Genomic DNA, 24,316 nt, shown 5'->3' with positions numbered 1-24,316 from the left:
AGAGAGAGAGAGAGAGAGAGAGAGAGAGAGAGAGAGAGAGAGAGAGAGAGAGAGAGAGAGAGAGAGAGAGAGAGAGAGAGAGAGAGAGAGAGCATGGAGATTAATAGTTGAGCTGGCACCTCACCAAAGGTAGTCCATCTCACTTTGACCTGCAGTACCAGTCAAAGGTTTGGACACACCTACTCATTCCAGGGTTTTTTCTTTATTTTTACTATTTTCTACATTGTAGAATAATACTGAAGACATCAAAACTATGAAATAACACATGTGGAATCATGTAGTAACCAAAAAAGTGTTCAACAAATCTGAATATATTTTATATTTGAGATTCTGAACAGTTGATGTTGAGATGTGTCTGTTACTTGAACTCTGTGAAGCATTTATTTGGGCTGCAATTTCTGAGGCTGGTAACTCTAATTAACGTATCCTCTGCAGCAGAGGTAACTCTGGGTCTTCCATTCCTGTGGTGGTCCTCATGAGAGCCAGTTTCATCATAGCGCTTGATGATTTTTAAGACTGCACTTGAAGAAACTTTCAAAGTTCTTGAAATGTTCCGTATTGACTGACCTTCATGTCTTAAAGTAATGACTGTCATTTCTCTTTGCTTATTTGAGCTGTTCTTGCCATAATATGGACTTGGTCTTTTACCAAATAGGGCTATCTTCTATAAATTCCTACCTTGTCATAACACAACTAATTGGCTCACATGCATTAAGAAGGAAATAAATTCCCCAAATTAACTTTTAAGAAGGCACACCTGTTAATTGAAATATATTCCAGGTGACTACCTCATGAATCTGGTTGAGAGAATGCCAAGAGTGTGCAAAGCTGTCATCAAGGCAAAGGGTGGCTATTTGAAGAATCTCAAATATAAAATATATTTTGATTTGTTTAACACTTTTTTGTTTAATACATGACTCCATATGTGTTACTTCATAGTTTTGATGTCTTCACTATTATTCTACAATGTAAAAAGAAAAACCCTTGAATGAGTAGGTGTGTCCAAACTTTTGACTGGTAGTGTATATGCAACCTTTGAAAGGTGGAAAAAGCTCATTTGTATGCAACCCCTGTCCCTTTTGACACAACCCCAGTGCAACTACCCAATATGTGGTCTTGTCCTCTTTGAACTGTGCCTGTGACAATACTGATAAAGACAGTGAGAGGGAGAAAGCAGACTTTTGTAGATTTTAAGAGAAACAATTAAATAACAAATTGTTTTATTTACAATTGGCCCTCAAGTGTTAGTAAACTACTTCACTTGTTTTAAATTTCCTCTACGAAAAAAGAGAGTGCTGGACAATGAAATCCTACAGTGTTACTGAGAGTAGATGTTGGCATCAGCTACAACCTCCTTTCCCTCGCCCTGTCCAGGTGAGGCTGGTCTGGAGGACATTTAAAGAAAGACCATGGTTGTGTCCCAAATGGCACCCTATTGCCTATACTGTAGTGCACAACTTTTGACCAGGGCTCATATGGCTCTCGTCGAAAGTAGTGCACTACAAGGATAATGGGGTGCCGTTTGGGACACATACCCTTTTCATGCCAAGTTGGGGCTTATATGAAAATGTAGACTTTAATGGTGCAATGAAGGTGATAATGGAGAAGCTTATATTTCCACCATCAATAACCTTGTAGAATAATTGTATTATTTTGTGTCCGTGTTTTCACAGTTTTAGCACCAACAGGAGCGTGACTGTTAAATAGAGTACCTGCTGAAATAGGCCTGGTGCATTCAGAGGTGGAGATGTAAATTGCTCCCCAACCTTTTTATTGTAGGCGCACAGGAGAAAGTCGTTAACTGCAGGAGAGCATTCATAAAAGCTACTCACAATACAGGGTTTTTTCAGAAGCCCAGTGTTTGTACAATAATTTACCTTTGATCCAATTCCTTTGAACAAACAAATATTTTACTACTGGTTACAAATGTTTCTGTGTTAGTCCTTGAATGGCTCCATTAACATGTGTTGTAGAGGGCCAGGTTGTTTTCCTTTCCACCTGACTTGACCAGTAAAGCTCTGGGCCCTACTTATAAATTAAAGGTCATTACAAGGACCCCCACAAGGGTCCTGGCTCTATAAATGAGTGAGGCCATAGATTAATAGTGTCCAACGTCTTTATGGTACAGTAGTAAGATTTAAAAGTAAGCACTTCCCAGTTCCCTGGAGTACAGCAAAAGTCAGACAACATCCCACTACTGCCTGAAAAGGACAAGGAATGTGCCTGGTCACTCCCAATGGCTTTTAAGACGCTTGCTGTAAACTGAAATATAAATGGACTCTGTCTTGTGTAAATACAACTGCTACTATTGTGTGTGAACCCATTCCCTCACACTGCATGCCGGCATGTATACTGTAATGCTCCACCTTTGTGTGATTAAACAGCAAGGCTTTGCAGAGAATGTGTAAATGCACCATTACATCAAGCCATTGTGTGCGTACCAGATCACTAACGTTGACTAACAGTGAGTACTGTAGGCCTACATATAAACTAGTGCTTGAGTTCCGCATGCCATGGCAGAGAACATGTAAATAAAGCCATTATATTTAGACCTAACATTGACTCATAACATTGAGTAGGCTCTTTAAGTCTAAGTATAAGGGAGAAATCAACATCTGGGCTTTGCCGAAGCAGCTTGCCCCAAAACGCATCAGCAATAAATACTATTGAGGGGAATTACGTTTCTGTCCTGAACCTTCTTAATCTGTTCATTATTTGGAGACTAAGACGTCATGGGAATCAGCGGAATCTGACTAAACTAAACAGTTTGTTTTTTGCTCTCTCTGTCTCTGTGTGTTCAAGGGACGAAAAGGAGACCCTGGCCTTTCACCTGGCAGAGCACCAAAAGGAGAAAGAGTGAGCATCTTGTGTTTCATGTTTCACTGTGTCGTTCTCTGAAAGGGAGAGTGTAACACCGGATAAAGTAATAATACCGGATAATGTAATATCTCTGTATCTGTTACAGAGAATGTTGCTTTTTTTCATAGAGAGTTACTCAACAAAATGGAAACACGCTTTGCGATAACCCAATTATTTCAATTGTCCGATATGACCTACTGTGCTATCTGTCTTAGCTGGCAGGCAGCAACTAAAGTAGCAGAGACATGTTTCATGACATGAAGAAAAAAATAATGTATGCACTCACTAACTGTAAGTGGCTCTGGATAAGAGCTAAATGCTAAATGACTAAAATGTAAATGTAAATCACTGGGTTTACATGTATTCGCTACTTTACAATTAGCCTGAGTATGAAGAGTATGATGTTGACTTAACTGTATATACTGTATAACTCATTCTTATCTTTCTAGGGAGACCCTGGCTCTTCAGGACCCCCTGGACTGACTGGTCAAGTTAGCAGAAAGGTAGGAAACCACTTTACTCTTAAACCTGCCACACATGATACTGTATGAATCCAATTCTTTGAATGAGTACAGAGCACCACATTGAAGTGCACTAAATCATACGCTACACCCAAACCCTGCCTGCCCAGTCCTGAATCCCTATAAGCAGTGTTCAGCAGAAATTTCTCAAAATATATTGTTTTGGAGGACCGAAGCCAAGAGCATTTTTCTCACGGGATGTTTCTTCTCTTGTTTGGAGAGGAGCCTAACATAGTGCAGGCGTAGTAGTACTATTAGTTAGTGCACCTGTGTTCAGACAGACTCTTCTTCAGGCTCACACTGTGGAATAGCTGGATTGGAATATAATAGCTGGGTTGTGACCTCATCATTAATGCTTCCAACACAATGAGGGCGATTGAGGAGAGTCTTTTTTTGGGCGGGAATGTTTTACAGTGGGAATCACACATTCTCTCCATGCAGTGTAAAATACATTGTCACTCCTTCTCTTTGACAATTGTCCTCAACACTCAGTAGTGTTCTGCAGAAATGTTAATGCCATTTTGTTATAGAGCTTGAGTTCTTTTTCATGTACTGTCTCAACTCAATCTGTGTAACGATCCCGGCAGTCTGAGTCGGGTCCTGTCTGTGGACTAGTTTTTTCTGCTCGGGATCTCCAGTTTCCCGAGGGTTCTGGAACGCTCCGGGGAGCTCTCTTGATTTCCGCACCTGCATCCCATCAGCAATCTGCACACCTGGTTCTGATCATCACCCTTCTTAGGCTCTGGCCTAACATCCATTCCCTGCCGGATCGTTAGCCATGAACAGTAGGTTTATCAGAGTATCAGTCTTAGAGCGTCTAGCGTTAGTTTTGTTGTTTTGCACCTTGTTGGTTTGTTGTTTACTTACCTCCGTTTTGTTCCATCTGCAGTCACTCGTCCGGAACCTTCATCCAACCTCTGCCTGGTGGTCGGGCGGCTGCCGAGCCATGATTGGATCAACCACTACACCCCCTAACAACTAATCAACGCCGCCCGCTCTGTTCCCTGGATGATTCAGCATCACTCTTGAATTTGTAAATAAACACTCACCTTCGTTTCAACTTACCTTGTCCTGGTCTGCTTCTGGGTTCTGGCTTAGTAACTCGTGACAGAACGATCCGGCCAGTAATGAACCCAGCGGACCTGGACTCTGTTCGCCATGCCATTACCCATCAGGAGAAGATGTTGGGCCATCATAGCACGGAGCTACAGGAGATCGCGTTGGCAGTTCGGAACCTTTCTACCGGTCTGACGGAGGTCCAGAACCAGCGCAAGTTTCCGGTGGAGGATCCACTACCGGTTTCACCCATCTCGCCTGCCGCGTCTGAAGCGGTGTCCTTCCGTGAGCCCAAGGTTCCGACGCCGGATAAATATGAGGGGGAGCTGGGAAGATGCCGTTCTTTCCTTATGCAGTGTGGGTTAGTGTTCGAGCTACAGCCCTACTCTTATGCCACAGACAAGGCTAGGATAGCCTTTGTGATTGAGTTGCTGCGTGGTCGAGCGCTGGAGTGGGCTTCAGCCGTTTGGGAACGACAAGACCCCTGCATGGCTTCATACCAGGGGTTCACGGCCGAGATGAGGAAGCTCTTCGACCATTCCGTCCGAGGGAGGGACGCAGCTAGGCGCCTGTTTTCGCTCCACCAAGGAACTCGCAGCGTGGCCGACTTCGTGATCGAGTTCAAGACGTTGGCTGTGGAGAGTGGGTGGAATGAGGAGTCTCTGCAAGCGGCCTTTTACCAGGGTCTGTCGGAGCAGCTCAAGGATGAGCTGATCTCCTATCCGAGCCTAGTGACCTGGACAGCTTGGTAGCCTTGTCTATTCGGGTGGATAATCGAGTCCGAGAGCGAAGGAGGGAGAAGCAATGGGGTCCGTCCAGTCGATCAGCTTCTCAGTTCCCAGTCGGGTCGGGTGGTGGACCAGAACACGTCGATCATTCTCCACCACAAAGGATTAGTGGAGAGGTCCTCTCTCCCGATTCTGAACCCATGCAAGTGGGGCGGCACGGGTTAACCAAGGAGGAGCGTCAACATAGACGTAAGACCAACTGCTGCCTCTACTGTGGTAGCTCGGGACATTACATCTCCACTTGTTCCCGGCGGTCGTCAAACTGCCCGGCTCGCTAAAGTTGGGAGGACTTTTAGCGAGCCAGTTTCAACCTCTCAGTACCTCTGTCAGACCCCGTTTCCCGGCTACCCTTGTGAACAGGAATCAGAGCTTAGCGATTAACGCTTTTATCGATTCAGGTGCCGATGGAAGCTTTCTTGATGCCGAGTTGGTGGAACAGCTGGGGCTTTCCAAGGAGCAATTGCCGGAAGCCATTGAAGCGACCACTCTGAACGGCAGTAGTCTGGCACGTATCACGATGAGGACTGAACCGGTTAAGATGCTGTTGTCGGGGAATCATTCGGAGATGATTTCATTCTTCATTCTGCCGTCTTCCCATGTTCCTCTGGTCCTTGGATACCCCTGGCTGAAGGAACACAATCCCACGTTCGATTGGGTGACGGGCAAGGTAACGAGTTGGAGCCTTGATTGTCATGCTAACTGTCTCAAGACTGCCTGTCCCCATTCGGTTCCCAGTCAGGTGATTGAGGCTAAACCCCCAGATTTGTCCCTGGTTCCCGAGACATATCACGATTTGGGGGAAGTGTTCAGTAAGCAGAAGGCTCTGTCACTCCCTCCCCACCGACCATATGATTGTGCCATCAACCTGTTCCCTGGAGCTGTCTACCCCAAGGGAAGGTTATACAGTATCTCCCGCCCTGAACGTGAGGCTTTGGAGACCTACATCAAGGAGTCCCTAGCTGCTGGTCTCGTTCGTCCCTCGTCATCACCCCTGGGGGGCAGGATTCTTCTTTGTGGGTAAGAAGGATGGCTCTCTTCGACCGTGTATTGATTATCGGGGGTTGAATGACATCACGGTCAAGAACAAGTATCCCCTGCCCTTGATGAGTTCTGCCTTCGACTCTTACAGGGTGCTACGGTGTTCACCAAGCTAGACCTACGCAATGCGTATCCATGGTCCGGATCAGAGAGGAGACGAGTGGTTGACGGGTTTCAATACACCGATGGGTCACTCGAGTATCAGGTGATGCCGTTTGGACTGACCAATGCTCCAGCGGTATTCCAGAGTATGGTGAACGACGTCCTGAGAGATATGATCGGTCTCTTTGTGTTTGTTTACCTGGATGACATTCTGATCTTCTCGAAGGAACCTTCCGACCACGTCCAGCATGTCCGGCAGGTTCTGCAGCGATTGTTGGAGAATCGCCTGTTCGTGAAGGCCGAGAAGTGCGAGTTTCACGCCCACACGACATCCTTTCTCGGGTACATCATCTCCAGGGGAGAGATTAGGATGGACCAGGAGAAGGTTAGAGCGGTTCTGGAATGGGCCCAGCCCGGTACGAGATTGCAGCTCCAGAGATTTTTGGGGTTTGCGAATTTCTACCGCAGATTCATCCGGGGATTACAGCCGTGTGGCCGCTCCGTTAACTGCCTTGACTTCCAGTATCAGGAGCTTCAAGTGGAATCCGGAGGCGGATCGAGCGTTTCTGGATTTGAAGAGGCGATTCACCAACGCACCGATTCTCTCTCAACCGGACACGGCCCGTCAGTTCGTCGTTGAAGTGGACCGCGTCTGATGTGGGAGTTGGCGCCATCCTGTCGCAGCGATGCTCCACGGACAGTAAACTCCATCCCTGCGCCTACTACTCTCGTCGCCTTTCGCCTGCGGAGAGGAATTACGATGTGGGTAACCGGGAGCTTCTCGCGGTGAAACTTGCCTTGGAGGAGTGGCGCCACTGGTTGGAGGGGCGGAGCAACCGTTTATTGTCTGGACTGACCACAAGAATCTTGCTTACGTGCAATCGGCTAGACGTCTCAACTCCCCGTCAGGCCAGGTGGTCGTTGTTTTTCGGACGATTCAATTTTTCCCTGACGTTCCGACCTGGATCTAAGAACGGCAAGGCGGACGCCTTGTCTCGGATGTTCTCCAAGACGGAGGAGGGTGGGTCCAAGACCGAGACAATTCTCCCCCGGAACTGCGTCGTGGGAGCTGTTAGGTGGAAGATTGAGGAGGAGGTGATGGCGGCTCTTCGGACGCAGCCCGGTCCCGGTAACGGTCCACCCGGTCGGTTGTTTGTGCCTGAGTCGGTTCGTCCTGCGGTCCTCAAATGGTCCCACGCCAGCAAGATGGCTTGTCACCCTGGCGTGGCTCGGACGATGGCGTTTCTTCGCAGACGTTTTTGGTGGCCTGCCATGGCCGAGGATACTCGGGGTTATGTTGCTGCCTGTCCAGTGTGTGCGCAGAATAAGGGTACCAATCGGCCCAGCTCTGGACTACTTCACCCCCTTCCTATTCCCCGGCGACCATGGTCGCATCTGGCCCTGGACTTTGTCACTGGGTTGCCCGCTTCTGAGGGAACACGGTCGTTCTGACTATCGTGGACAGATTCAGCAAGTTCGCCCCACTTTGTGCCAATTGCCAAGCTTCCCTCTGCCTCGGAGACGTCCGAGATCCTGGTTAGGGAGGTTTTCAGGGTCCACGGGTTGCCCAGTGATATCGTTTCCGACCGTGGCCCTCAGTTTACCTCTGCTGTCTGGAAGTCCTTCTGTTTGGCCATTGGAGCTACAGTCAGTCTCACATCTGGTTTTCACCCCCAATCTAATGGTCAGGCGGAGAGAGCCAACCAGAAGATGGAATCCACGCTACGCTGCCTGGCCTCTTCCAACCCCACCTCCTGGGTCTCTCAGTTGCCTTGGGTTGAGTATGCCCACAATACTCTCCCCTACATCTGCCACTGGGATGTCTCCCTTCCAGTGCCTGTATGGCTACCAACCTCCCCTTGTTCCCTTCTCAGGAGAAGGAGCTCTCAGTGCCTTCTGTTCAGGCCCATATTCGTCGTTGCCACCGGACCTGGCATCGGGCCAGAAAGGCACTCCTTAGAGTTTCGGACCGGTATCAGCTCCAGGCGAATCGTCGCCGGATCCCCGCTCCCACCTACACCATCGGAGATAGGGTCTGGTTGGCCACACGGGATCTTCCTTTACGGACTGAGTCTAGGAAGTTGTTACCGAAGTTCATTGGTCCGTTTGTGGTGGAGAAGGTGATCAACCCGGTGGCAGTTCGACTCAAACTCCCGAGGACGCTCAGAGTCCATCCCACCTTTCATGTCTCCTGCCTCAAGCCTGTTTTCCTCAGTCCTCTGTTGCCTCCTCCGCCTCCTCCTCCTCCTCCTCGGATGATCGGAGGTGGTCCTGCCTACACGGTGCGGCGCATCATGGATTCCAGACGGCGGGGCCGGGGTTTCCAGTATCTCGTGGACTGGGAGGGGTATGGTCCTGAAGAGAGGAGTTGGATTCCGCGGCGACAGATCCTAGATGCTGACCTCATCCGTGACTTCTACCGCCTCCATCCTGGCGCTCCGGGAGTCCGCCCGGTGGCGTTCGTCGGAGGGGGGTACTGTAACGATCCCGGCAGTCTGAGTCGGGTCCTGTCTGTGGACTAGTTTTTCTGCTCGGGATCTCCAGTTTCCCGAGGGTTCTGGAACGCTCGGGGAGCTCTCTTGATTTCCGCACCTGCATCCCATCAGCAATCTGCACACCTGGTTCTGATCATCACCCTTCTTAGGCTCTGGCCTAACATCCATTCCCCTGCCGGATCGTTAGCCATGAACAGTAGGTTTATCAGAGTATCAGTCTTAGAGCGTCTAGCGTTAGTTTTGTTGTTTTGCACCTTGTTGGTTTGTTGTTTACTTACCTCCGTTTTGTTCCATCTGCAGTCACTCGTCCGGAACCTTCATCCAACCTCTGCCTGGTGGTCGGCGGCTGCCGAGCCATGATTGGATCAACCACTACACCCCTAACAACTAATCAACGCCGCCCGCTCTGTTCCCTGGATGATTCAGCATCACTCTTGAATTTGTAAATAAACACTCACCTTCGTTTCAACTTACCTTGTCCTGGTCTGCTTCTGGGTTCTGGCTTAGTAACTCGTGACAATCTGCACACATGCTTTACATGCTGTATTTGTTCATCCATCAGTCATTTTCTTAAGATGCAGTTCTGTGGGCTTGTTCACTCCAGACCTGTCCTTGCCCTGGGCCTGTAATACAGCTTAATCACATACCATGGGAGACTATTGCACACACTCAGGTGGGAAGAAGGAAATCTGCTCTGTGCCCAAGTGCACATACTCATCATGCACTGACAAGCATGCACGCAGGCACATGCACGAGCAGATACGCACACACATGCAAACACACACATTGACATGCACACACGCACGCACTCAGACACATGCACACACACACACACACGCACACACACACACACACACAGTTTATACCATGTTAGCTATACAGATATCTGTTGACTAATGGAAAACATCATTAGCTGTATGGATCAACACAAATCATTACTTGAAACATCTTTGCAAAAAATATTACATTCAAGTTACCTGACTGCCTTACAGCAAACACATGTTATTCATTACCAGAAAATTAAATAAAAGCTGGTGGAAAAAGACTTGGAGACACTACCTCTCCTAAATTACTGCTGGCAGGCAGTGTGTCATCGTTCTTCCACACATGGTCCACTGCCAGAGAGAGAAGAAATCTGTGAATGCAGGAAGAAACAGAAACTCTGAATACAGTACAGCCAGGGGAGCTTTAGGCCTCGAACCAACTGGTGCCGACCTGGGTTCAAATAGTATTTGTTTTCTTTCAGATACTTTGAGTCTTTGGTTGAGTCTACCTGAGGTGACAGATGGCTGTACTATTTGAACCGAGGGCTGATCGGGTGCTAATTTAGAAATGACACACACAATCCTCATGTAGTCTGTTTTGGACACATTTGTACGAGAGCAGTAAAGTCTAAACCTGGCGTAACAACAATCTGTTACGAAATAGGACAAGCTGACGGTGAAAGATCATCTGGTCTAGGCTACAGTCAAGGTTGTTTCATTCACTCTAAAATAGACTCAGATCTGAATAGGGAAGAAGGGGGTCTCTTTCAGCTCTCTCTGTTGTTGCATCCTAAATGGCACCCTATTCCCTAGTGCACTACTTTTGACCAGAGCCTACATAGCAAATAGAGTGCCATTTGGAATGCAGCCTGTATGATGTGAGTAATGGAAAGAGGAGTTTATGGGAAAATAGCGACTTTTTTTTTCCATTAAAGAGGGAGGTGACTGACAGTTACTATGTATGTTTTAAATTGCATCATTGAAGTTGTACCCCATGGCCTTGTCCCTGGCAGAGCCTCTCCCTCGGTGGGAAACGTGTAAAAGATGTAATGGGCCAAAGTTACCCTGCAGTCAGACAGACTGAGTCAGCGGCTTGTCTGGCAAATCAGAAGAGGCAGGCAGTCGGTGGGCAAACTGACACACTACGTAGAGCATCTGGACGGTGTTGGAGCTGTGTGTGTGTGCGTGCTCGCTCACATGGGTCTGGTCCTGGCTGACCCTGCTCTTTCCACAGCCAGCCCAGCCGTGATGGCATTGGCACGGTGGAATTCTTTTTATTAGATACTAGGTATTTTTTCTCCTTGACTTTCCGCTCATATTCCAGGCTATACGTAGGTGATGGTCTGACACATTTGGTGGCTGGGCCTTGGTTAGGTTTCCTATTTGTTCAGGAGATGTTGATGTAGAGGTGTAATTTGTACAAAATGACATTTTCTAATAATCCCTCTCACAGTCAATATTGAATAGTGGGGATGAAAGAGGTGAGAATATGAAGCCAGTTTCTCATTTATAATGAATAAGTCCAATGGAAAGAATATTGTCTGTCTACTAAAGTTATTTTACTGCTTCATACAAGAGGGGTTATACAATACCTTACTGCGTTATAAGTATGGTTTTCCCCAAAAAACATTTGCATACTGCCTTGAAATGATAAAAAAGGTACATTCCAATGAATACCAACAGATGCAAAACTGGGCAAATGTTTGTAATTGGACCATGGAATTACACATCCGCTAGTCTAATAAATAACTAATCTTGAATGAGAGCATACCAATATTCCTATCTGGAGCTGTGAGCCATGGCTGTGTACACGGGACTGCACATTCAGACACATGCTCACACACTGCTCCTCCTCTCCTCTGTCTCTCTGGCATGGACTCTCAGATCAGAGACTGCAGCATGTCCCTCCTTTTACTATACTCAGCTGTATGTCGCTGGCTCTGGAGCTCAGACACATTCTTCCCCCCTTCCCTTGTCCATGGTTGTGCAGTGGCTCAGCCATGGCTTTTTACTTTGCTCCAGGGGGCTGGGTAGTGAGGCTTTTATAGAACAGATTTCCAGAGTCCCAAATGGCAACCTATTCCCTTTGTAGTGCACTAATTTTGCCCAGCCTCAGCAGTCCTGGCTCTATTCAAAAGTAGTGCACTATAAAGGGAATATAGTAGGTTGCCATTTCGGACACAGACCAGGACTGCTGAGGCTGGGAAATTGTTCTCTCTATCTTCAAGTGCTGGCTGATTGGTTGCAGGGACAATTTGTAAAAAATAAATAAATAATAATAATCGGTTGGGCCTTCTGTTTAGAATCACCCGTTTAAGACAACGACTGGGCTTCATAGAAGTACCTCAACTTCTCTGTATGTGAACAGTGGGACTTGGCAATATGTGCTGTGGTGTTTGGTGTGTTTGTCTCTATGGTGGTGTTGGCATGCAGGGCAGGGGTTTACTCAGTGTGGCTGCTGCTGCTGAAAGGCATGCTAATTAGCAGGAGCCTGCAGTGGCAGCCGCAGGCACAACTGAAGGGGATAGATTCACTCACACATGCACACAACACACACACACACACACGCACGCACACACACACACACACACACACACATGATAGCACGCCCGCCACACACACACACACACACACACACACACACACACACACACACACACAGGGGATACGCTCCTGTCTCTGTCTTCCCAGGAGTTTGTCAGCTAAGTACCTCAGGAGTCTGATAGGCAGGTTCTGAAATAACAGAAGTGCCCTCAGTCTTGTCAATGCAGCTAGTTGTTTCCAAGCTGTCCCCTGATACACTAATTAACAGTAGACCTCGGGGCATTTTCATATTACCGCATTCATGGTTCTCAGAATAATGTGTAAGCACCATCTAGTGTTAAAGCATGCCTCTTGGTAGAAAGTAATTCCATACCAAAGCCTTGTGCAGACTACTTATTGTCTAAAAGTATTGCACTTGTATACACTCTTAGAATTAGGGGTGACTTGAGGAACCCTGGAGATTCTCAAGGAACCCTGGAGTTCTTCAAGGAACCATTGCAGTCAATGGGTTCATATTTGCACCTTTGGTTAGTTGAGGGGTTCTTGGAGCAACCTTTAATGTTTCAATGTAGCAAAGGCTTCCTGGAGGAACCTTTTTGCTGGCACGTGCGGAGCACTTTGAATTTATTTCGCTGTTGGATTTGTTGCACTGCCAGACTCAGAAGAGGATGCAAATATGACGATGGCTTAATGGGATAGCTAGCAACTTGTAAACAATGATCCATTCCTATATGAGTACTATTTTAATAGCAATGTTGAATAATACAACATTGTCTGTCAAGCCAAGCGGCAGGTAGCCTGGCGTGTAGGAGCGTTGGGCCAGTTACCGAAAGGTTGCTGGATCGAATCCCAGAGCTGACAAGGTAAAAATCAGTTGTTCTGAGCAAGGCAGTTAACCCACTGTTCGCCGGGCGCCGTGGATGTCGATTTAAGGCAGCCCTCCGCACCATTCTGATTCAGAGGGGTTGGGTTAAATGCGGAAGACACATTTCAATTGAATGCATTCAGTTGTACAACTGACTAGGTATCCCAATTAAATTATATGACTGTAGCCTCCTGTTTTAATTCCGAAAATATTATTGTGATGGTAATGACGTTTGTTTATGTGGATAATTATTAGGTGTTGTTGGCTTAGGTCGCTAGCTACAGTGCATTCGGAAAGTATTCAGACCCCTTGACTTTTTCCACATTTTGTTACGTTACAGCCTTATTCTAAAATTGATTAAATTGTTTTTTTCCCTCATCAATCTACACACAATACCCCATAATGACAAAGAAAAAACTGGTTTTTATAATTCTTTGCAAATCTATAAAGAAAAAACTACTAAAAGATATCACATTTACATAAGAATTCAGACCCTTTTGTCAGTACTTTGTTGAAGCACCTTTGGCAGCGATTACAGCCTTGAGTCTTCTTGAGTATGATGCTACAAGCTTGGCACACCTGTATTTGGGGAGTTTCTCCCATTCTTCTCTGCAGATCTTCTCAAGCTCTGTCAGGTTGGATGGGGAGCGTTGCTGCACAGCTATTTTCAGGTCTCTCCAGAGATTTTAGATCGGGTTCAAGTCTGGGCTCTGGCTGGGCCACTCAGGACATTCAAAGACTTGCCCCGAAGCCACTCCTGCCTTGTCTTGACTGTGTGTTTAGGGTCGTTGTCCCAGTCTGAGGTCCTGAGCACTCTGGAGCAGGTTTTCATCAATGATCTCTCTGTGCTTTGCTCCATTCATCTTTCCCTCAATCCTGACTAGTCTCCCAGTCCCTGCCACTGAAACACATCCCCACAGCATGATGCTGCCACCACCATGCTTCACCGTAGGGATGGTGCCAGGTTTCCTCCAGACGTGACGCTTGGCATTCAGGCCAAAGAGTTCAATCTTGGTTTCTTCAGACCAGAGAATCTTGTTTCTCATGGTCTGAGAGTCTTTTGATGCCTTTTGGCAAACTCCAAGCAGGCTGTCATGTGCCTTTTACTGAGGAGTGGCTTCCGTCTGGCCACTCTACCATAAAGGCCTGAATGGTGGAGTGCTGCAGAGATGGTTGTCCTTCTGGAAGGTTCTCCCATCTCCACAGGGGAACTCTGGAGCTCTGTCAGAGTGACCATCGGGTTCTTGGTCACCTCCCTGACCAGGGCCCTTCTCCCCGATTGCTCAGTTTGGCCGGGTGGCCAGCTCTAGGAAGAGTCTTGGTGGTTCCAAACTTCTTCCATTTAAGAATGAAGGAGACCACTGTGTTCTTGGGGACCTTCAATGCTGCAGAAATGTTTTGGTACCCTTCCCCCGATCTGTGCCTGGACACAGTCCTGTCTCAGAGCTCTACGGACAATTCCTTCGACCTCATTGCTTGGTTTTTGCTCTGACATGCATTGTCAACTGTGGGACCTTATATAGACAGGTGTGTGCCTTTCCAAATCATGCCCAATCAATTGAATTTACAACAGGTGGACTCCAATCAAGTTGTAGAAACATCTCAAGGATGATCAATGGAAACAGGATTAACCTGAGCTCAATTTCGAGTCTCATAGCAAAGGGTCTGAATACCTATGTAAATAAGGTATTTCTGTTTTTTATTTTTAATACATTTGCTAAAAAAAAAACAACCTGTTTTTGCTTTGTCATTATGGGGTATTGTGTGTAGATTAATGAGGGATTAAAAATATATATATATCAATTTTAGAATAAGGAATAACAAAATGTGGAAAAAGTCTAGGGGTCTGAATACTTTCCAAATGCACTACAGTATCTTCAACCTAGCATACACTCTTACAAATGCTTGGTTGTTTGGATGACCCAACTGCTGGGTTGCAGGCATTGAATCACTTAGTTGGGTTGTTTTATTTAAAAAGAGACAGGTTGGGTTGTTGATGCTGGGTTGTTGATGCTGGGTTATTAAGATATGACCCAGCAGGTCAGATCAGAAGACTGGAGGTGTGGCTTGGTAGGGGCGTGGCTTTTATTTTTGCCCACCGTGAGAGTAAATGTCCTGTTCATCTGTTCTGTTGTATTGTCATCACATGTTAAGGTTGAACACTGACAGTTTTGTAGCTTACAGAGGTGTATGAGTTCCTCAAGAGCCTATGCAAATCCCTATGTTGGAATAGCTACCACTTTATTACTATATGTAATCAGCAATGTTAATATTAAATTAGAATATGTAATATGCATAAATATTCAAGGATAGTTGAAATGTGTGTGCTGCACATTGAAGCATTGTACCTGTGTAGCTATACTGAGACAATTTCTCAGCCTTATGGCTGATTAATGGCCTGCTTTTTCACGACCATTGGACTGTGTTTGTTGTTGTTGATATTTGGGTCTATTTAAGCCAAATCATCCATAGCTTCTTAAATAAACAGTTTATGATTTATTTTATAAGCTAATGAGGTGAGGACTTTCCAACATTTAACACTGAAGAGGGGCATGATTTCAGCACCCTGCAGTGCTGTGTGTGTGTGTGTGTGTGTGTGTGTGTGTGTGTGTGTGTGTGTGTGTGTGTGTGTGTGTGTGTGTGTGTGTGTGTGTGTGTGTGTGTGTGTGTGTGTGTGTGTGTGTGTGTGTGTGTGTGTGTGTGTGTGTGTGTGTGATCATCAGAAACTCTTCTACCGGCAGGTTGTTATTACCGTCCTCTCTTTCTCTCAACACTGTGTTAGCGAATGTTCCAGAGGGCTCTGATTGAGTACATGTGAGTCTGTATCTTGGTAGGATGCAGCAATTGAAACGAAGCATAGCCTATCAGTGCATATTATGGAGAGTTAGGTGATCAAAATAATATTAATTTAAAGTTGACTAACTTTATTTTTCCTCTGCAGGGACAGAAAGGTCACCCTGGTCCCCCCGGTCAACCAGGAGATTCTGTAAGTATTCTGTTTTCTATTGTATGAGAATTACATTTATCTTTCCTCAGTGATCATATCTTATCAATAACTTCTACTTAACAATACATAAACATTAGGATCGCTCAGAATCTGGTTTGGGAAAGTCCCATAAATCTTAGCATAATGAATGACATCCTCATATGGTTGTACATGTTTCAGTGGTTATTCTAACATCTCCGCTCTTTCCATCTCTTTCTACTGGTGTTAATGTGTCTGGCTTCCTGACTGGGTCTGAAGTTTGAACCACTGCTGTTAGAGTGGAATACATCAGACAATAGACTCTCCATCTGTTTACCCAACAAAGCTAAAGCTATGGCTTGGCTGTCAGAACACATTGCACCGTGAGGAACAAAACATAAATTCCTGAACAATGAGAAGAAAAGAGAGCAAGGGGGAGGGAAGGAGAGAGAGAGAGGAGAGAGAGAGAGAGAGAGAGAGAGAGAGAGAGAGAGAGAGAGAGAGAGAGAGAGAGAGAGAGGAAGCACAATAGAAAGAGGAGGAAACTAAGCCTTGTCAGGGAGGATGTTACACATGAACACATTAGTACTTAAGGAATCTTGGCCAGAGATATTTAGTTTCTGGCAGAGATTAAAGTGGGCCAATTAGTCTGGACACTCTAAGGTCACTACTCCCTGGGATTCCTTAAAAAAAACTACAAATAGTGTTTAGTGTACTATCACAATTAAGAATGTGCAATGTGTAGTGTACTATCAGTACAAAGAGTACACTGACCACGTGGCCTGACCAGGGAAGAACATTGGCCTTAGTTAAAGGGATACTTCAGGATTTTGGCAATGAGGACCTTAATCTACTTCGCCAGAGTCAGATGAACTCGTGGAGACCATTTTTATGTCTCTGTGTCCAGTATGAAGGAAGTTAGAGGTAGTTTTGCAACCCAATACTAACCAGCGTTAGCGCAATGGCTGGAAGTCTATGGGTATCTGCTAGCAACTACTTCCTTCATACTGGACACAGAGACATAAAACCAAATATTTCTATAACTAAACCAAGATAGACCACAGCCTGTCGTTTACAATGGGAACAAATGAGTCATAGTGGGCAGAACAAGCAAGGAGGTGGGCAGAGCCAAACACGAGCTAGCAAGATCCTATTGGCGCATTCTAGCATGCATCTGCATATTTCCGTTAGGTCACGCCTACTCTGTGAAGTGCGCGTGTGCAATAACTCAATTCGCTTAGCACTCCTTCAAAACAACACAATTTTTTAAAACTTTTGCAAAGGGTAAAGTCTACAAAACCTAGTCCACTCTGTTCATAACATATTCTAGTTTTGGGAACAGAAAACTGTATTGAGATCAAATGTTTCATCAATGAGAAAATGTGCAGAATGTCGGCCAAAATCCATATCGTTCCATTTTCTCTCACTGCCGTCCAGTGGGCTTCCTCTCAGTACCATATTTGGTAGTGAGTGGAAATGCTAAGAGTTTGCTTCACATTTATAGATCCGGTGAAATATCTGTCTCATTGTTCTATCTGTGATAAAACTGTTATCCACAGATTAATCTGACTTTGAGGATGTACAGTGGGGAAAAAAAGTATTTAGTCAGCCACCAATTGTGCAAGTTCTCCCACTTAAAAAGATGAGAGAGGCCTGTAATTTTCATCATAGGTACACGTCAACTATGACAGTCAAAATGAGAATTTTTTTCCAGGAAATAACATTGTAGGATTTTTTATGAATTTATTTGCAAATTATGGTGGAAAATAAGTATTTGGTCAATAACAAAAGTTTCTCAATACTTTGTTATATACCCTTTGTTGGCAATGACACAGGTCAAACATTTTCTGTAAGTCTTGTTGCTGGTATTTTGGCCCATTCCTCCATGCAGATCTCCTCTAGAGCAGTGATGTTTTGGGGCTGTCGCTGGGCAACACAGACTTTCAACTCCCTCCAAAGATTATCTATGGGGTTGAGATCTGGAGACTGGCTAGGCCACTCCAGGACCTTGAAATGCTTCTTACGAAGCCACTCCTTCGTTGCCCGGGCGGTGTGTTTGGGATCATTGTCATGCTGAAAGACCCAGCCACGTTTCATCTTCAATGCCCTTGCTGATGGAAGGAGGTTTTCACTCAAAATCTCACGATACATGGCCCCATTCATTCTTTCCTTTACACGGATCAGTCGTCCTGGTCCCTTTGCAGAAAAACAGCCCCAAAGCATGATGTTTCCACCCCCATGCTTCACAGTAGGTATGGTGTTCTTTGGATGCAACTCAGCATTCTTTGTCCTCCAAACACGACGAGTTGAGTTTTTACCAAAAAGTTCTATTTTGGTTTCATCTGACCATATGACATTCTCCCAATCCTCTTCTGGATCATCCAAATGCACTCTAGCAAACTTCAGACGGGCCTGGACATGTACTGGCTTAAGCAGGGGGACACGTCTGGCACTGCAGGATTTGAGTCCCTGGCGGCGTAGTGTGTTACTGATGGTAGGCTTTGTTACTTTGGTCCCAGCTCTCTGCAGGTCATTCACTAGGTCCCCCCGTGTGGTTCTGGGATTTTTGCTCACCGTTCTTGTGATCATTTTGACCCCACGGGGTGAGATCTTGCGTGGAGCCCCAGATCGAGGGAGATTATCAGTGGTCTTGTATGTCTTCCATTTCCTAATAATTGCTCCCACAGTTGATTTCTTCAAACCAAGCTGCTTACCTATTGCAGATTCAGTCTTCCCAGCCTGGTGCAGGTCTACAATTTTGTTTCTGGTGTCCTTTGACAGCTCTTTGGTCTTGGCCATAGTGGAGTTTGGAGTGTGATTGTTTGAGGTTGTGGATAGGTGTCTTTTATACTGATAACAAGTTCAAACAGGTGCCATTAATACAGGTAACGAGTGGAGGACAGAGGAGCCTCTTAAAGAAGAAGTTACAGGTCTGTGAGAGCCAGAAATCTTGCTTGTTTGTAGGTGACCAAATACTTATTTTCCACCATAATTTGCAAATAAATTAATTTAAAATCCTACAATGTGATTTTCTGGATTTTTTTTTCTCAATTTGTCTGTCATAGTTGACGTGTACCTATGATGAAAATTACAGGCCTCTCTCATCTTTTTAAGTGGGAGAACTTGCACAATTGGTGGCTGACTAAATACTTTTTTTCCCCACTGTAGATAAAGGTAATTTTCCAAAATTGCCAAAATTCTGAAGTATCTCTTTAAAGGCTATAACTAGGGCCCAGAGTTCTTAAGGCTGGCACAATTACTGTATAACAGTGTAACTGACAGTTATGGATGAAGACCGTCATGAAAATAAAATAACCGTCATAACCATGAATATACAGTATATACTGTAACATGGACTCTTAACAATGTGATTAAACTTTGTTGCTCCTTGCTGAAACAAGAAACTAGCAAACAGTCTTCGGTTGCCTAGGCAATGCCCCCCACAATGTAGCAGCAGCACACATAGGGTGCGTTCATAAATTCACTCTGGCTATCTACTCAGATTTCAGAGCACTCTCATCTGAGTGTGCCAGAGCGTAGAATAAGTGATGAATTTACGAACGCGCAACACCCGTTAAATATGAACGGTGTCAGTAAACGTAGGCAAAAAAACAAAATTAAATTGTTGCCAGCAGCACAGTTACAGTCACCAACACTCTAAATATGTCACGATCGTTGTAAGAGGCAGACCAAGGTGCAGCGTGATAGGCGTACATCTTTTAATAGGTACTTTACACCAAAACGATACGTGAAGTCTAAAGGTTCACCAACACAAACCTATATAGAACAAGATCCCACAATCAACTGTGCAAAACAGGCTGCCTAAGTATGGTTCCCAATCAGAGACAACGAGAATCAGCTGCCTCTGATTGGGAACCACCCTGGCCAATATAGATCTACACGAACTAGAACAAAACATAGAAAATACAACATAGACAATCCACACCCTGGCTCAACATATAAGAGTCCCCATAGCCAGGGCGTGACAGTAACCCCCCCCCCCCCAAAGGGCTGGCGACGCGCACCACTGGCTTGGTGCGGGGAGCAGGAACGGGCCGGACCGGGCTGGCGACGCGCACCACAGGCTTGGTGCGGGGAGCAGGAACGGGCCGGACCGGGCTGGCGACGCGCACCACTGGCTTGGTGCGGGGAGCAGGAACAGGCCGGACCGGGCTGGCGACGCGCACCACTGGCTTGGTGCGGGGAGCAGGAACAGGCCGGACCGGGCTGGCGATGCGCACCACAGGCTTGGTGCGGGGAGCAGGAACAGTAACACACCCCAGTACCTCTCGCCGTGCCTCTACACTCTCCTTCCCCCTCATGACCAATGGCCCCCGTAACCTGGTGGCCTCCTCTCCTAATCCGCCGATACCTCCTGTAGCTGCCTCCAGCAGCCCCGTCGTCCATTCCGTGTGCCCCCCCCAAACATTTCTTGGGGTTGCCGCTCGCCTGTCCGACGACGGCACGGTTGGCGCCGAACCTCCTTTCTCGCCAGGGCCTTAACTTTTGCCCATGGCCCTCTGCCCGCGAACATGTCCTCCCAAGACCACCATTCGCCCACCTGGGACATCGCCAACTTCTCCAGTTCCTTACCCGGTGTTTGCTCCTGAACACGCTGCTTGGTCCTTCTTTGGTGGGATCTTCTGTCACGATCGTTGTAAGAGGCAGACCAAGGCGCAGCGTGATAGGCGTACATCTTTTAATAGGTACTTTACACCAAACAACAAAACAACAAAACGATACGTGAAGTCTAAAGGTTCACCAACACAAACCTATACAGAACAAGATCCCACAATCAACTGTGCAAAACAGGCTGCCTAAGTATGGTTCCCAATCAGAGACAACGAGAATCAGCTGCCTCTGATTGGGAACCACCCTGGCCAACATACAGTGGGGAAAATAAGTATTTAGTCAGCCACCAATTGTGCAAGTTCTCCCACTTAAAAAGATGAGAGAGGCCTGTAATTTTCATCATAGGTACACGTCAACTATGACAGACAAATTGAGGAAAAAAAATCCAGAAAATCACATTGTAGGATTTTTAATGAATTTATTTGCAAATTATGGTGGAAAATAAGTATTTGGTCACCTACAAACAAGCAAGATTTCTGGCTCTCACAGACCTGTAACTTCTTCTTTAAGAGGCTCCTCTGTCCTCCACTCGTTACCTGTATTAATGGCACCTGTTTCAACTTGTTATCAGTATAAAAGACACCTGTCCACAACCTCAAACAGTCACACTCCAAACTCCACTATGGCCAAGACCAAAGAGCTGTCAAAGGACACCAGAAACAAAATTGTAGACCTGCACCAGGCTGGGAAGACTGAATCTGCAATAGGTAAGCAGCTTGGTTTGAATAAATCAACTGTGGGAGCAATTATTAGGAAATGGAAGACATACAAGACCACTGATAATCTCCCTCGATCTGGGGCTCCACGCAAGATCTCACCCCGTGGGGTCAAAATGATCACAAGAACGGTGAGCAAAAATCCCAGAATCACACGGGGGGACCTAGTGAATGACCTGCAGAGAGCTGGGACCAAAATAACAAAGCCTACCATCAGTAACACACTACGCCGCCAGGGACTCAAATCCTGCAGTGCAAGACGTGTCCCCCTGCTTAAGCCAGTACATGTCCAGGCCCGTCTGAAGTTTCCTAGAGTGCATTTGGATGATCCAGAAGAGGATTGGGAGAATGTCATATGGTCAAAATATAACTTTTTTGGTAAAAACTCAACTCGTCGTGTTTGGAGGACAAAGAATGCTGAGTTGCATCCAAAGAACACCATACCTACTGTGAAGCATGGGGGTGGAAACATCATGCTTTGGGGCTGTTTTTCTGCAAAGGGACCAGGACGAATGATCCGTTTAAAGGAAATAATTAATGGGGCCATGTATCGTGAGATTTTGAGTGAAAACCTCCTTCCATCAGCAAGGGCATTGAAGATGAAACGTGGCTGGGTCTTTCAGCATGACAATGATCCCAAACACACCGCCCGGGCAACGAAGGAGTGGCTTCGGAAGAAACATTTCAAGGTCCTGGAGTGGCCTAGCCAGTCTCCAGATCTTAACCCCATAGAAAATCTTTGGAGGGAGTTGAAAGTCTGTGTTGCCCAGCGACAGCCCCCAAAACATCACTGCTCTAGAGGAGATCTGCATGGAGGAATGGGCCAAAATACCAGCAACAGTGTGTGAAAACCTTGTGAAGACTTACAGAAAACGTTTGACCTGTGTCATTGCTAACAAAGGGTATATAACAAAGTATTGAGAAACTTTTGTTATTGACCAAATACTTATTTTCCACCATAATTTGCAAATAAATTCATTAAAAATCCTACAATGTGATTTTCTGGAATTTTTTTTCTCATTTTGTCTGTCATAGTTGACGTGTACCTATGATGAAAATTACAGGCCTCTCTCATCTTTTTAAGCGGGAGAACTTGCACAATTGGTGGCTGACTAAATACTTTTTTTCCCCACTGTAGATCTACACGAACTAGAACAAAACATAGAAAATACAACATAGACAATCCACACCCTGGCTCAACATATGAGTCCCCAGAGCCAGGGCGTGACAAAATAACATAAAAACAGCCTAATCTGCTCTACTAGGAGGAGTAAAATGGTCAGAGTGAGGTGTTCTCTCATTTGTGTCTGGAAGTAGCTAGCAAGCTAGCCAACTTTAGCCAGTTAGCGTGGGTGCTTGACTGCCATTGTGAGGTCAGAACGCTCAGATCAACCCTACTCCTCGGCCAGAGCGAAACGCTCTGAATTTACAAACGGACAATCTGACAACGGTCTGAATTTACGAACGCCCAGAGCACACTCTGGCACTCCCGAGTGAATTTACGAACACACCCATAGAAATAGAATCAATAGAACAGGCTTGGAACCTCTAACCGTGGCAATTTGACTGGTAAACTAATGGGTACACTTGCAACGGCTGCCTGGTATTGTGATGGAATAACGCCCATGGTAATGTAGAATGTTCATTCAAATGATGTTAACTGATGTGGCTCATGCAATGGAATGTATTTCTAGAAACACTTCCTGCTTTTACTCCCTGTTTGTACTTCCTGCTTTGCTCCTATGTGTACACTTGCAATGGCTGCAAGTCCACCCTTAATGCCATCATTTACTTGAATGGGGATGCCCGTTCTATTTATATTTATTATATTTTATTGCCTATACTGTAGATAGTGCCAATATCCGCAATGATTCTGCTGCCTTCCAAACGCAATGCTGACCACACAAAGGCACTTTATCAAGTGCCTAATTCCTCTCCCTCCATTATTCTCTTCCTATACTACACATATTCAATTCAAAGCCAGGGAAGTTAAGAATGACACAGCTATTGTGGCATGAAACACCTTGTCTTCCATCTCACTCACTCCTTTTCTCTCTTTCTGTAGGGCGAGCGAGGAGCAGACGGAAGCCCAGGGGCCAAAGGTTATCCTGGCAGGCAGGTGCAGTAAATCTAGTGTTGCGGTGCTGGTTAAGGGTCCACACACACCATACAGTACATTTACAGAAAGGCAAAGCAGGGCTACACACACCAAACACACTCAACCTATTTCAGTGAGTGGTTAGAGAGTGGTACTGGGATTGGGAATGTAAACAGTACAACCTGTTGAGACTTTTGTAGGTGATTTGAAATAAAGAGTGACACACAAGTATAAGACTGTCAAGAGCACCTGTGTCAGGATTAGGGTTGCACATTTTTGGTTGCTTATTGGTGCCCCTGGACTGAAATAAAGTTTCAAAGGCTTTTACTTAGTAAGCAAGACCTTTACTGAAAAAGTAATGTAAATACAATTAAACTGTGATTAATGTAAGCTGCTCCCTCAATGCAAATAAGTTTTCGTCGATCTTCAGGAGCTCACACTGTGAGTTTCATTCAGCACTGCCTCTTTTGGGAATATCATTTGAATATATTTTATAAAGTCCCTCATTGCTGAGTAGTATGTGGGTTTCTCTGCACTGTAAAACATGCTTCCTCCCTACTCTCCAGAGCGCACATTTGTAATGCCGCCGACACACACGCGCAGCTGGGAAATAGCTCTTAGCTCGGCTTGTTACAGAATGTTTATAATAGCTTAGAGTTCAGGCCTGGGTCTTTGTTGCTTTGGTGAGCTCACTCTGTCACTGTTGTAACTCCCCAGATAGACACACACTTCACACACACTCACACACACACGCACGCACACACACACACACGCGCACACACACTGTTGTAACTCCCTAGCTAGACACACACTCCAGACTGATGGATTAGGTTTTAGCACCCCCTACCATCTGTAGACTGTGAATCACTGGAC

The 24,316-nt window shown here is 45.9% G+C and overlaps 1 protein-coding gene across 1 annotated transcript in view; it reads left to right on the top strand.

Annotated features, from left to right (window-relative positions):
• Nucleotides 1-24,316, top strand: part of LOC121585202 (collagen alpha-1(XXVII) chain B) — a 164,561-nt gene that overhangs the window by 44,673 nt on the left and 95,572 nt on the right. The window contains exons 6-9 of the mRNA XM_041901636.2: nucleotides 2,803-2,856; nucleotides 3,309-3,362; nucleotides 15,974-16,018; nucleotides 23,411-23,464. Coding sequence (XP_041757570.2) covers nucleotides 2,803-2,856; nucleotides 3,309-3,362; nucleotides 15,974-16,018; nucleotides 23,411-23,464 — 207 coding nt within the window. The remainder of the gene's footprint in view (nucleotides 1-2,802; nucleotides 2,857-3,308; nucleotides 3,363-15,973; nucleotides 16,019-23,410; nucleotides 23,465-24,316) is intronic.

Source organism: Coregonus clupeaformis, chromosome 16 (assembly GCF_020615455.1).
Source record: "Coregonus clupeaformis isolate EN_2021a chromosome 16, ASM2061545v1, whole genome shotgun sequence".
Classification (NCBI taxonomy): Eukaryota; Metazoa; Chordata; class Actinopteri; order Salmoniformes; family Salmonidae; genus Coregonus; species Coregonus clupeaformis.
This window is presented reverse-complemented; position numbering and strand designations above follow the sequence as displayed.